General features: G+C 37.8%; 2 protein-coding genes across 2 annotated transcripts; both read left to right on the top strand.

Annotated features, from left to right (window-relative positions):
• The first annotated feature begins 1,698 nt into the window (after positions 1 to 1,698).
• On the top strand, positions 1,699 to 5,065 carry LOC138009804 (uncharacterized). Its single transcript, XM_068856809.1, is given in 8 exon segments — positions 1,699 to 1,968; positions 2,439 to 2,587; positions 2,894 to 2,975; positions 3,187 to 3,422; positions 3,616 to 3,708; positions 4,011 to 4,227; positions 4,834 to 4,920; positions 4,983 to 5,065. Coding segments are annotated over 8 exon segments (1,212 nt in total). The 5' UTR covers positions 1,699 to 1,703.
• Positions 5,066 to 13,437: 8,372 nt separating this feature from the next.
• Positions 13,438 to 14,082, top strand: LOC138009805 (aurora kinase B-like). Its single transcript, XM_068856810.1, has one exon. The coding sequence runs from the start codon at positions 13,438 to 13,440 to the stop codon at positions 14,080 to 14,082; it is 645 nt and encodes a 214-aa protein (XP_068712911.1).
• Positions 14,083 to 14,651: the final 569 nt, after the last annotated feature.

Here is a 14,651-nt window from a genome sequence, read left to right on the forward strand (position 1 = left end):
TGGGAGTGAGTGATGGGGTTTGCAGAGGTTTCATTAGAAGCAGGCAACTGGCAACAAACGCTGCCTACTTTATCAGAATTTACTTCTTACCACCGCCCAGGGGTTACATTAGAAGCCAGCAACCCGCAAAAATCGCCGCGTACTTTGTCAGAATTTATCTCTTACTGCTGCCTACTTTGTCTGTATTTTCACTCAAATTATTAAAAAAAAATTCATCAGTTTGCCACGTACTTTAGTCAGCTCAGACAACTACTTCAAGACTTCAAGATGTTGTTTGGGGGTAGCTGTTTAAGTGAAAACGTCTAAATCTAGCTTGTTTTTCTTGTTATTTTTGTATTATTTACAGTGTATTTGTAATACAGTGCATCCCTGTGAATACCACCACCAACAGGCCATGGAAATAGTATCATAGTATCATTCAGTATCATTTTTCAAGTACTGCATTTGTTTTGTCTGGTCAATTAATAAGGGGTGTTTGGTTCAAGTGGCGGTACTAATGGGGTAAAATTATATAATGGGTTGGGATTTTAGAATGTGGCCATTGGCTGCATTAGTGCAATGGCTGCAATATAATAATAATAATAATAATAATAATAATAATAATAATTTGTGAACTTATTGTGCGCAGCTTAACATGGGAATGATCAGCTGCGCATTACAACTGCATTACTTTACAAGAATTTAACAAAAGATAATGCATATAAAAACTAAAAAAATTAAAAATAAATAAATAAACTAACAGGGTTCCTAATAAGAAAATCTACTGGTGTTTCACCAGGACCATAAAAACTGACCACAATAACAAGGTGGCCTCAAGGCAGTATTCTACTGTATGCACATAAATGTACAAATACAACCTACTTATGAGTGTTTGAATTTCCAATACATATTTTGTAAGAAGCTGATTTTTTTCTGTTTTCTTCAATATTGCTAGTTACTCTGGATTACAAGGACTTGATCTTGCTTTGGGAGAAGGTTGGATGTGATGATTTTATCCTCGGTGGTCAAGGACTGGCGGTTGAGTTTTGTATTTTCTGTTTAGCAATGAGGGTAGGTTTATAATTCAGTAATTGAAGAAGTAGAATAATTTGCATGCAATGCTGTTTTTCTTAGAAACTGTCCAATAATGTGAAAATATACCAAAAACAAGAAAAAGCTGTAAACACTACACGTAGAAACCCCCAAAAAACACCAAACGTTTTTGAGAACTTGAAGATTACTTGCATTCAGGGTCTTTCAATTTTAATTTTTTCAGCTTATTTTATGGAATTCATATATATGTATTTTACACAACAAAATGTCTCTGTCTACAAATGAGAGTTTCAAGGAGGCAAAGAATCACAAAAGCAATATAACAGTGCTAACAAGTACCATTACTAGCTGTTCAGATTACCTTTTCTTTGCATGACTATTTTCAGTTGTAACAACTGTGAATGGATGGGCTGTCTTTTGCAAACGTTCTAACAGTGTTTGCTGTGTTTTTACATTAACCCAGGGTTTTGATTGTGACTTGGGGAGCCATGAGATTTGAGTTTTAAGAAATTATTTTGTGCATCATGGAAACCAAGTTAACTGGAATTTTCAAATATCACTGCACAGTCCCCATCTCACATCAGTAACATCTTGGATTTACTGTAAGTGTTGCTTATATGTTTATAATTGTACATACTTTTTGACTTTTACTTTTGACTAGTTTCAAAGGAATGAGAGATGATCTCACATGTATTCTTGACGAGGACTTGTCTTCACATTGTCTGTGTGCATTGCATTGCGAGATGCGAAACACTGAGCAAATTCTGAAAAGTGTGGGACTTCTGGCCTATGAAATAAGCTCCCTGCCGGAGTGCAATGCAGAACTTGCCAGATATGGCCCTGACAACTTTTATGGGGATCGAATCACTGTAAAGGTCAAATCTGAACAGAAAACAGCTGTTGGGAGAAATAATATCAAGTTTGCCTCTTGTTCAGGTCAGCGATCACATAAACAATTTTATACATTGCATTATTATTTCCTTGATTGTTAATTTCATAATCTAGACAACTAGTTCTTGCCTAAAACAGGTTAGTTATCCATGTCTGCAGTAAGATTGATTCATGATACACTGTAAGTCTATTTCACCCTTTATTTTGATGATCCCTCGACTCAAGCCCTTTAAGGCACAGTGATAGTACTGTAATACTGAACAGTACTTCACAAAAGACAACGCTGATATTCTTTTAATCCTGGACAAAGCATGAACTGGGTTTCAAATAATTAAAGGCTGGGTTATAGTTGCTTAACTTCACCGTCTCTCTCTTTTGGATTGCAGACATGTCCATTTTTCCCTTACACTTCCATGGAAAGGTTTTTCACAAGGCCAATTTGACAGTGCACTGTTCTGGTCAGCTTACTTTCTGTGTTAACAATTGCTTTTCGTTTGTTTGCCTTTTTTTTTCAGGAAGCACAGAACGCCAAATCTTAAATGACATTGAGGATATAGTGGATAAATCTCGGCCATGTAAAAAGCTCGAAGCTCACTTTAAAGATGCTGAAGCTGCCAAACTGTGCATCCTTAACAAAATAACTTTTTGCGAGGCACGGCAAAGGGTAATTTGTTTGGTCTTTGTTATGCAACACTTAGCACCATTTTGTAAAGGGATAAATTATAATACAAATTATTTATTTGCATTTCTGAGCAAACTGCAACGTACTAAAGTTGGATGTAAGCTCCTCCAAAAAATGTTATGTGCATCTTACTGTGAAATTTTGTCATAAATAATCCACACTCTATCTTTGATGGATAAAAGATAGGATAACACAGCAGCATAATAGAAGCAAAAATCAATTTTCACTGTTGGTACTACACTGTACAAATCGGTAAAGCTTATAATACTATTTTCGTTTGCTTGGCAGTACTATAGTGAGATGTTGGAGAGTGGGATTTATGTCAGAGATTTCGGAACGAGACTTGAAGAAATTCAATTGGCTAGATCAGGTCAGTAATTAAAAGAACAGAATGTGTTGCTGTGGCAGAACCTTAATATGACGATGTATTATTTTTGCTGTTAAGCTCAACAATTTTTAAAAAACCTGTAATCATCTAGTAAATCATAAAATAATAGATCCATATACGAAACAATATACAGATACACAGCAAGTTATGATTACTGGTATCCATTTGTTCATCCCCATTCTTTTGAATGTAGATGTTGCACAGGAGATTGAAAGACAAAACACATTTTGGCGTGAAAAGGGAAAAGAGATTGAAAATGAATTCAAAAAGCTGTACAAACCCCAGCCTGCTCCAAAACTGAAAAAGAAAGGGAAGACAAAGCAGATGTTGAATGAGAGAAATAAAGAGCTCAATGCCTATGCAGCTGCTCTCACAAAGGAATAAAAATGAAGATGAGCCTTCAAGACCATCTATTCATTTCTTTCCTTTGTCTTTTCCATTGTTCTCTTTTTTTATCATTCCATTTAATAATGAAGAGCAGGATGCATAAAAAGGCTCATTCAATAACAATCACAGTCATAATAATGGTTAAAACTAATAATCGTTAAAGTATTTAAACAGGTGACTTTTACAGTCATTTAGCTTTTGTCATGCAGCATGAACACAAACTGATTTTTGACAGGTGTGCTCTATGTGGAAAGAAATACCTGAAATCATAAGAGACCGGGAATTTAGTGAAGATGAACAACATCTCATTGACATATTTGATATACAGGTACATCCATTTTAAATAGTTATTGTTAAGTTTGTTTTGTGTGATTTTTTTCTGCAGGCAGGTCTAAAAATGAGGCTACTTTAAGAAGCTAGTACAATTGTTTGTATCAAGTTTGTTTTGTCTTATTAGTCCCTTTGCCATTAGGTACTTGGTAGTTTACATGTAAGTTTTCCATTTGTCATTGGATTTGTATGTAGGTCCTTGGCATGCAAAAGTTATACATTGCAGGTACATTTGTTCGCTTAATTATCAAATGGTTAGTCACCTGTGTAGTGAACAGCAATTCGCTCTATACCTTATAGTGCAAAGAATGGGGTTTTGTTCTCTTGGAACTGTTTGGCACTAGTCTTGGGACTGGTGATTACGGCCATTTGACAGTAGAACATGTCCCAATGTTATTCAGAATCCATACAACAGTACGAGACCTCTCAAATCAAGGATTTGAATCTGGACATAAACTGCAAAGACAACTGTATTCAAGAGCAACCTCTCATGAAGCATCAGGCAAGATTTCCTCATGTAAGTTATAGATGTATGAATAGCCTGTTTTCTTTAGTTTTTTCAAACTCATTTCGTAATCTACTAACTTAATACAAAACCAGTCTGAATTATGTTGATGTTTTGCAAATGTGGTCTTCAGAAAAACAGTACAATTTATGATTTTATTTCCTCATAATGATTTCCTCGATAGCTTACTTTTAAAATGAGAAGATATATAACAAACTTGAGAGCATGTTTAATTAAACTTGCAGACAACTGAAAGTGATCTTCACTCATATTTTGACCTTCTTCTGGTAGTTTAGCAATTTGACAAAACACTATCACAATTGATTCACGTCAATGAAATAAATGGTTTCATACTATCAGAAGAAAAAAAAGGTTTGTTTATCACACTGAAAACCAATTACGACTACAGCAAAGGCAAAATTTCGTCAAAGTTAATAAGGGGGTCAGATAAATTATGTTTTAGATTCCTTAGTAAAGTATGTATTTCAATGATCTCTGTTTTATGTGGTGAAAATAAACATTGCTCCTTTATTCTTGTATTTCTTCACTTAACATCATACAACTTGTCTTGTCCTGAGAGTGAAAGATTAACATTTTGATTCTTGTTATTTATTTCAGCTGACCAAATTATTTCCCACTGGTACCTTGAGTTGCTTCTGGGTATGAGGCTTTCCTTTAGACAGGCTTGCCGATGCATCATTTCAGGTATCTTTTACTTCAAAGTCAATGTCAATTCACTTTGAGTTTAATTTCATGTCTCAAACCAGCTGAGGGAATAGCACTGCACACTAATGACTTCACAACATTTGATCCCCCAGTGTTCCTCAGACAAACAAAGGGCTCTCCGTGAGATCAATGTATGACAAAGTGGTGTTGGCAAGCACTTTGGAGCCTTAACAATTTGGCCACAAGGTTATGGCCAGGCTGACTCAGAACTTGAGAGAAAGTAAACGTTGGTTGGCGATTTTGAAGAGTTAAATGCTCAGTTTAAATCTAAAGGTTTCTCAAACAGGCTGAATGCTTCTTTTCAATTTCGGCCCACTTTTTTCAATATCTGGAATCTGTGCTCCAATTAATGGTGAAGCAGCTGTGTTCCATATCTGCCATTGTTCAATCCTTGCAAAAGGCAAGGTCACAAATACCGCTGTTCTGGCCTTTTTTTGTTGTTGCTGAGAATGCTGAAATTGTCAATGTGGGAGAACAGGCTCAAGAAGAAGATGACAGCAGTGTCAAACAAACTGAAAATGCTGAAACTGTCAATGTGGAAGAAGTACAAGAAGAAGGTGATAGCACCGCAAAAGTAACTTAGAATGCTGAAACTGTAGGAGAAGAAGATAACAGCACTTCCAAACAAAGTGAAATAAACGAGAATGCTGAGTCTGAAATAGCCAGATTTTCTGACTTGCAGAACCTAACTCGGGCTGAATTAGCAGCATTGAAGTTTCCTAATGTGGCATTCATTACAGAAAATGAAGTAACAGTATTTCGACCTCAAACTACAGCAGTAGAGATTGGGGACCCCATCCTTGCCAAACAGCGTCCTGGAGAAGCAATCTTGCAGCATGCATGTAAACTGCTCCGAGCTTCAACAATTAACAGTGATTCTGTTGACAGTGAAGATGAAGAGACGAAATATGCCTAAAAGAAGAGATTCCATCGATTGTCATTCCTCCTGGGAAAAAAAGAAAAAGAAACAAACAAACGGCTCTTTTAAGAGCCACCACTCATCGCAAAAGTCTTGATCAACATAGTCACTAACTGTGAACCGGGGGGAATGTTATGTTTGTGGTGGGCCATTTGGTAATGTCATGAGGTTCTTGAACTCCTAAGTGCGATTTTGAAATGCAACAGAAACACTAGGTGGCACGCCCGTGATTCTGTGAGTTGGAATGTTGTGACATTATGAAATGATTGGTTAACTGCTTTGAACCTGGGGAAATGTTATTTTTGTGGTGAGTCATTTGGTTATGTCATGAGGTTCTTGAACTCCTAAGTGCGATTTTAAAATGCAACAGAAACACTAGGTGGCACGCCCGTGATTCTGTGAGTTTGAATGTTGTGACATTACGAAATGATTTCAATCATTCAGTGTTTCCTTAATTAGAATTATTTATTTTTTTTTTTTTACATTTCAGGTTAAGATTCCATTGTGGCCAAGGCCTTATTGCCAATTTATATACCACCTGATATACAACTTCAGATTGTAAGTAGTTGTTCACCTCCAATTTGTGATAGCACCTTCCGGTAAGTACAAATGTTACAATGATAATCAGTGGTGTAGAATGGTGTTTTAAAAATGTTGAGTCTTGGCAAATTTTAGGGGTCGCAAAATCAAGGCTTTGCAAATTAGAGTCTTGGCATCTTGAGCTTGCAGAGCTAGGGGTTAGGGTTAGAGTTAACCCTAAGTTAAATCAAATACAGAAACTTAAATATTTTATCAATCAATAATGAAGAACTTAAAATGCTCTTTGTATATATGTTCACTCAGGGTTCGTACAGGTCATGGATAACCTTGAAAGTCATGAAATTTGTTATTTCAATTCTAGGCCTAGAAAGTAATGGAGTTTAAGTGAAGGTCATGGAAGATCATGGAAAGCAATGTGCTTTTGGCTAAATAAAAAGGCAAAAAGAAGAAAACATTGAATCAAATAAAGACAAGAAACAGGCCTTAACTTCATTAGAAATATACAGAAGCACATATATTATGCATTATATTGCTGAAAAATACATGAAATAAATGATTGTTTTGATACTGTTGTGAGAACGACTGCTTAACTTTGGTCATAGAAAGCTAGCAAAGGTCATGGAAAGTCATGAAATTTAAAAGCTTCAAAGAGTACAAACCCTGTCACTGAATTTCATCACATTTGTTTGGTGCAATATACATTAGGATTTACACAATAAAATACAATATAATATGAGACCAGTTAATTTTTGACAGGGTTTGTAACAAAATCACTTTCATGAAGCGCACAAAACTCAGGGGAAAATTCTTTGCAAAAATAAATGAACAATCTCAATGTTGATTTAATTCTGTTTTGGTTCTGCAACTTGGTAAAAAAGCCTTTGTATTGGCCATATACTGAAAAGAAAGTTACATGTTAGCTCAAAGATATCAGGTTTTTGTTTTCTTTCCTGGCAAGAATAACATCTCACTCATCTGAGGCATATCGTTAAAAAATTTCAAAAATCAAAATTCACATTTCTCAAGGAAAAATCTTATTATAAGCGGTCCATGGTCTGACATTTTATATAAGGCAAGCCACCATATCAATTCAACCTCCCTTGTGGCTCTACCCTCCCCTTGTCCAACTATCAGAGAGGTCTTTGATGACGGACGTTTCCTTTTGACTCCATGCTCATTTACTCTCTTCTTCGCACGAGCAATTTCCTCCTCAGTGGAAAGGGGGGCATTCGCTGTACCTCCATCTGCACAGTTGTTCCCACAAAACAGCATGGACTGGTCGAATGACACCTCCCCTCCATCCAGGGCTTGCATGAAGTTATCAACAGATTAGAGTTTCTACGAAATTTTTCCAGTGAGACTCTGGTAGCTCGGCTGGGACTTGTGGCAAACCAGTCTCACGCTATTCACTTGTGCTTTCATTGAGCCAATGAAGTATTCAAAGCACTTTTTCACTACTTGGTGGCTGTCAATTTTCACCCATCTCCCTGAAAAGAAAAGATGGGATGGGTTTCATTTCTTCATTCTACGGTCTATATAAATAAGCCTGCATCATTAACTTGATCCCTCTGATTAGCTGATGCCTAAGTTGGTGTTTGCCTGTGAATCGTTAGTCGATCCTTAGGTTTAAGGCTATGAAGGGGTTTAGGCTTTCCCATCCCACCCGTGGAAGAATCCCGGGATACTCACGATAGGCCAATTCACTGTCTCGATAGCTGCGTTGCCAGCGTGGTTGTCCTGATGGTGTAGTGGTCATCACACCCTACCGGTGTTCAGGGGGACGTGGGTTCAAATCCCGCTCAGGGCAATTCTTCATGTTTTTCATTCGCTATAATTAATTAATTGATTAACGGGATGGGTTTCATTTCTTCATTCTACGGTATATATATATATATATATATATATCTATATATATATATCATATATATATATATATAATTTCTTTTTTTGAGTAGAACGTATTTCGTAGAGCGCTCAACTCAATTGATTGAGGAGCAATAACTATGACTTTACACGACGTTAAAATTGCCTGATGAGTGTGGTACTTGTACCATACGAAACAGTTCTGTAGCATTAAACGATCATGGTTACTCGTGAAACCTAAACTTGTGTAAAGTCATATATATATATATATATATATATATATATATATATCTATATATATATACATATAGATATGTAGACTTGAACTAGGTCAAAAACATTTATTTGCTACTCCGAGTTTCATGCTTCTCACGAAGCAATCATCAGGCAACTGCCAAAAAGAAGGAATACATGGTGTTTTACAGTGATTTTGAAAATAACAATAGCAATTCACTATAGGCTGGGGTGCATAGCAACGGTTAAACAATACAAACTGTTTCCAGTGAGCTGCTAAAAATAAGCCTTAAATAATTACGCTATTGAGAAGGAATTTCTTTGCATGTCTGCAACTTGTTACAAGCTCATTTCTGTTGTTAAGGGTTGCCAAATCTGGTCTACAAATTATATAGTATTTCTCCCACAGACATAAATTACACTTCTTCGTTACATTTGAATAGGATCTCGCATGCCTAACAATCCGCCATTTAATGTGATAGTCGACTTTCTTCTAAAAGAGGGAAGAGCCAAAAACATTAAAGAAATCTTGGCACGACCTCGCCGCACCATATACACAGATATACAAGGTTGTTATAAATGTAAAGGGAAATGCGATCTCTGTAAGAATTTTTTAGTAGAATCGGATCATTTCTCCAGCACTTGTACAAGCAGGAAATATTTCATCAGACAACACCTTCATTGTAAATCTAAAAATGTTGTTTACTTGATCACTTGTAGCAAATGTAATGTTCAGTATGTAGGATCAACCACTAACGAGTTTAAAGTCAGATTTCGAAACCACAAATCGGTCATGAGCACAAAGAAGAACACTTGTGAAGTGGCGATACAATTTAACAAAGAAACTCATGTTTTGTCGGATTTCGTTTTCGTCATCATTGAACAAATTGGTAATTTTAGCGATTAAAATAGCCTGGACCATCGTCTGCTTACAAGAGAAGCTTTCTGGAGTGCACAACTTTGCACCCTTCAACCTTATGGTTTGAATAAAAGATCAGAATTCCACTCTACGAATAGAATAAGATACAATTAACACCTTATTTTCATCACTCACAGGTGTTGTCCTTTTTATTTTTTATATGTTATATATTTAGGGATTCTTTTGTTCAAAGGCTCAATCAAGGATTTTGTTACGGGGCTGAGAGTATAGCACACAATGCTTGAGTTCAGGTGCTGATGACTAGGATTTTGTTATGAACCATTCAAAGGCCTTTTTTTCGGATCCTGTCCCGAAAATGGCATTGTGAGCTAGAAAGCGCCTTTGTTCAAAGGCTTTGACTTGGGAATTTGTTGCATCATTTTCTCTACACTATTATGCAATACCCTAGTGGTCTAATACCTTTTATCTCTCACATCATTGTTTTTATTGTTCTTATTTGTTATTTTGATTGCATTGTATATTTTTTAGCCTATTTAAGTCTTAGCCTTAGAGAGATTCTTATTCCAAGTATTTTTAACCCTGTAAACTCTATACTGAGGAAGCCCAAAGGGCGAAACGTTTATTAAAGAGTTTTGGCCACGGAAGAAGTTCGCTGTTTACTCTTTCTACACAAACTACAATTTTCGAGTGCAAGCGTGTAGTATCCTTTGGATCCTTCTTCCAAGCGGCATCACCGTTGGTAAGCCAATCTTCATTCAAATATTTATATATATATATATATATATATATAAGAGAAAGTGAACTAGTTTTCGTTCATATATTCGATCTACAGATCTGTTTCGTGGGAGTGTATCCCACTCGTCAGGACCTAGATGACAATGTTAATTCATAGGTTTTTATATACCATTCCCTTGAAATTACAATAATTAGGTGTTTTTTAGTAAAAATTAATAATTAGGTGTTTTTTAGCAAAAATTTGTTTGCATGCCTACAAGTGTTCGCAAGTTCTGTTCTTTTGTTGAGGGTGGCAAGCTCTTGTTTACATATAATGTAGAACTTCTCTAGCGTGCACAATTTGCGCAAACCGAAAAACCTATTTGACGACATTGGTTGAAAAAACCGACAAGCTAATCCGTAATATGAGATGGAGAGCCTACCACTACCTGCATCGAGAAGAACACATGGAACGAAAAGAGACATATGGCTTCAACTCTAAACGTGCACCACCCGCGGTCGAAGAACTAAAAGTCTTCGAAAACAGAATGACCGGCTTGATCAGGGATATTGAATTCAGCGACCAGGTAAACGACTTCCAACGAGAACTAAGGAAAGATATGAAAAGCGTCAAAGAAGATAACCACCTCGTAGTAAAAGCGGACAAAACCACTAACTTTTACAGAATGAAACCTTGCGACTACAAAGACCTCGTCGACAAGAGCATACAGAAATCATACAAAAAAGCGAATAAAGGGCAGGAGGCGAGGATCAACAAGGACGCCAAAGCAATTGCCGAAAAACTAGGTCTATCAGACAGGGTTGAAACCATGGCAAAACGGGATGCTTTCATCACGCTAAAAGACCATAAGCCCAATTTTAATAACACACCCACATGCCGGCTAATTAACCCTACAAAATCAGAAATCGGACGTATTAGCAAGGAAATACTCCAAAAGATCGTGAAAGGTGTTGCCACATCCACCAACGTCAACCTCTGGAGGAACACTCAGTCAATACTGGAATGGTTCAACGCAATAGAAAACAAGCAGAATGCAGCGTTCATATGTTTTGACATCGTAGATTTTTACCCATCGATTACGGAGAAGCTGTTGTCTGAGGCAATTGATTTTGCATCGGAGCATGTAAACATCTTACCATCGGAGAAACAGATTATTATGCATGCAAAACAAACACTGCTATTCAACCCGGACGCCCCATGGGTAAAGAAAGGTGCAAAAGACGGTTTATTCGACGTAACAATGGGGTCCTATGATGGCGCTGAGTCATGCGAATTGGTCGTGGCATACATGCTGAACCTACTGAAAAGAATTTGCAGTGACACAATAGGACTATACAGAGACGACGGGCTCGCAATATCCCAAGGGCCCCCACGCACCACCGAGCGCACTAAGAAGCAAATATGCAAGCTCTTCGCCGACAAAAATCTGAAAATAACCATTGAAGCAAATAAAAAGGTGGTAAATTACTTAGACGTGACCCTGGACCTAAACACCGGAAAACACTATCCTTTTATGAAGCCCGGAAACGTACCATCTTATGTACACGCGAAAAGCAATCACCCACCGAACATCATCAAGCGAATCCCAGAGAATATAAACCAAAGGCTGTCGAACATCTCATCTGACGAAGAAGTATTCAACAAAGCAGCACCGGCGTACCAGGCAGCACTAGACAAGAGCGGATACACATACAAATTGAGATTCACCCCAAAAAATAGCACGAGAAAAATCCGCAGGCCAAGAAAAAGAAATATCACATGATACAACCCACCCTTCGATATGAGAGTGAGAACTAACCTTGGAAAGAAGTTCTTGCGCATTGTCTGCGAATGCTTCCCCAGAGGACACGCCTTAAGACCTATATTCAACCGTAACACCCTCAAGCTATCCTACAGCTGTATGCCCAACGTCAAGAGCACAATCGACGCACACAACAAGCGCCTGCTGAAGCAAACCAACTCAGGAGAAGCCATAAGCGACGCCAGGCTCTGCAATTGCCGCAGGAAAGAGGACTGCCCACTAGAGAACCAGTGCCTTACTAAGGGCATCGTATACCAAGCCATCGTAACAACAGAGCAGGGGAGTGAATGCTACGTGGGTTTAACCGACACAGACTTTAAGTCTAGATTTGCCAATCACAAACAATCATTTAGAAATGAAGTATACAGCAACCAAACTGAGCTCAGCAAGCATGTGTGGCAGTTAAGGGAAGCGGGAGTAGATTACACGATCAGATGGAAAATTCTTGATAAGGCACAGGCATACTCTAATGCAAATTGTGCACGCTAGAGAAGTTCTACATTATATGTAAACAAGAGCTTGCCACCCTCAACAAAAGAACAGAACTTGCGAACACTTGTAGGCATGCAAACAAATTTTTGCTAAAAAACACCTAATTATTAATTTTTACTAAAAAACACCTAATTATTGTAATTTCAAGGGAATGGTATATAAAAACCTACGAATTAACATTGTCATCTAGGTCCTGACGAGTGGGATACACTCCCATGAAACAGATCTGTAGATCGAATATATGAACGAAAACTAGTTCACTTTCTCTTACGAAGCTCCAATATTGTCGAGCACTCTTGAGGAAAAATCGGTCACATATCCAGTGCATATATATATATATACAGTACAGTGAGGTAGGGAGGGGATATATTAAAGAGAATGAGGGGGATATATTAAAGAGAATGTGTGAAATTGTCTCCTCGGAACTGAGCATCTCAAGGCCAAAATTGTGTATGTGTTGTACAGTAATATGTGTTCCCAGTGTGGTTGGTTCAGTGGCTGAGTGGTTGAGGCATCCGACCGGTAATCTGGAGACCCAGGTTCAATTCCTGGCTGAGCCACATTTTCAATTAATTGCTTAGTTGTGCTGATTTCTGTTCCCAAATTAACCTTGTCTATATATATATACACATATATGTTCACAATCCTTAGCAGTTATTTAGCAATATTAAATAACATGTCAGAAAGCAATCCCTGCAAATTTTTAATGGAGGACATCTCAAGTAATTAATGTTCTGTTCTCCCCCTGCCCGCCATAAAAAACCCACCTCCGCCCCCCTTCCCAAAAATAGGCTTGTAACTTCTGGTGTGATTTGACCTAATTTGAAAAGATATCATTGAGTTTACCTGGCAGTCGGGGATGAAATGTGGAACTCATTCTTTCAATAATTGCATCCAGCCACATCCGGTATCCCTGCTTGAATAAGCTGGAGGCGGTGCAAGAACTCGATGTGTCATTGCTGGTTAAAGTAAAAGAAAGTCCCATCAGTTCCGGAACATTTGGAAATGTCTTTCTTGCCCAATACCACGGCATGAAGGCACTAATCAAGGAAATTCAAATGTGTGGCGCTTCAAATTTAAGTGAAAGAAATAGATGCAAGCAAGAGGTGCTGCCCGAGGGAAAAATGCTGCGCATGCTAGGAGAGCACCCCAACCTGCCGTTTTTTTTTGGTGTTGTAACACAGAGAGCTCCTTGCGCCCTTGTAATGCAGTTCCATGGGACAGGGGAAGAGAGTATTACCCTCCACAAAGTGGTAAAGGAAAGAATTTTTAATAAGCAGTTAACGGCTGAAGTGTTTACTGAAATTGCTCAAGCTCTTAGACACATTCACGCCAGGGAAATTGTGCACAATGATTTAAAGGCGAACAATGTTATTATTCAGCAACAAGGTGAACATTATCGTTCCATAATTATCGACTTCGGAAAGAGTGAGGAGATCGTGAAATTGAAAGCGTACAAGAGAAGTGCAGATTACCTGGCACCAGAAGTAATGGAAGGAAAAAAGCAAAGCCCAGCGAGCGATATTTTCTCATTCAGAAAGATGTTACAGTTGTCTGTTTCCAGAAGAAGTTTTTTTCGTCTATTCACTGAAATAATTGTCATCGTGACTTCCCACCATGCCGAGGACAGGCCCTCCGCAAATGACATTGTTTCAACTCTGAACTCTGAAGGATAACAACTGAACATTCGTCTTTTCGTTTTGGACTGTGGGATTGGCATGAAGGTTTACTCCTATGACACTTAAATTCGAGCTGTAATGATTGAGGAGCCGCCGGAACCTCATTTACAAATTCCTAAGTACAATGTAATTAATTTGCCAGATATTTTGCTTAAGATACTGGTTATCACAATTCTTCACACAAACTGTTCCAAGCTTAAGTTGCTTTTGTTCCCCATCTCCTCCAAAGTAAAAAAAAAAAAAGATTTGCCTGTAACTTTGTCGCTAAACAGAATTTAATGAAGTAATTCAAACTAATTCATAGCATGACTTCACTTCATGCCTCAATCAGGCCGTCCATGCATGCAAGTTGTTTGTGCGCTGAACAAAATTATTTAGGTAGTGTAAAATTAAGCGAACATTGTCAGGCTTTCCAATGCATGACGTTTACCGCACACAACTTCCGAATAAAACTCGTAAGCGGCTTCACTGTTGTTGATGTGTGTTCTAGCTCAAAATAAAATGCATGCTGCGAGTGTTGAAAAAGGCAACCAGAGAACAAATTCCCTTGCGGCAGATTAGTTAAT

Source organism: Montipora foliosa, chromosome 7 (genome assembly GCF_036669935.1).
Source record: "Montipora foliosa isolate CH-2021 chromosome 7, ASM3666993v2, whole genome shotgun sequence".
Lineage (NCBI taxonomy): Eukaryota > Metazoa > Cnidaria > Anthozoa > Scleractinia > Acroporidae > Montipora > Montipora foliosa.

Coding starts and splice junctions, on each gene's coding strand:
- LOC138009805 (XM_068856810.1), top strand. CDS start 13,438: ATGAAGGCACTAATCAAGGAAATTCAAATGTGTGGCGCTTCAAATTTA.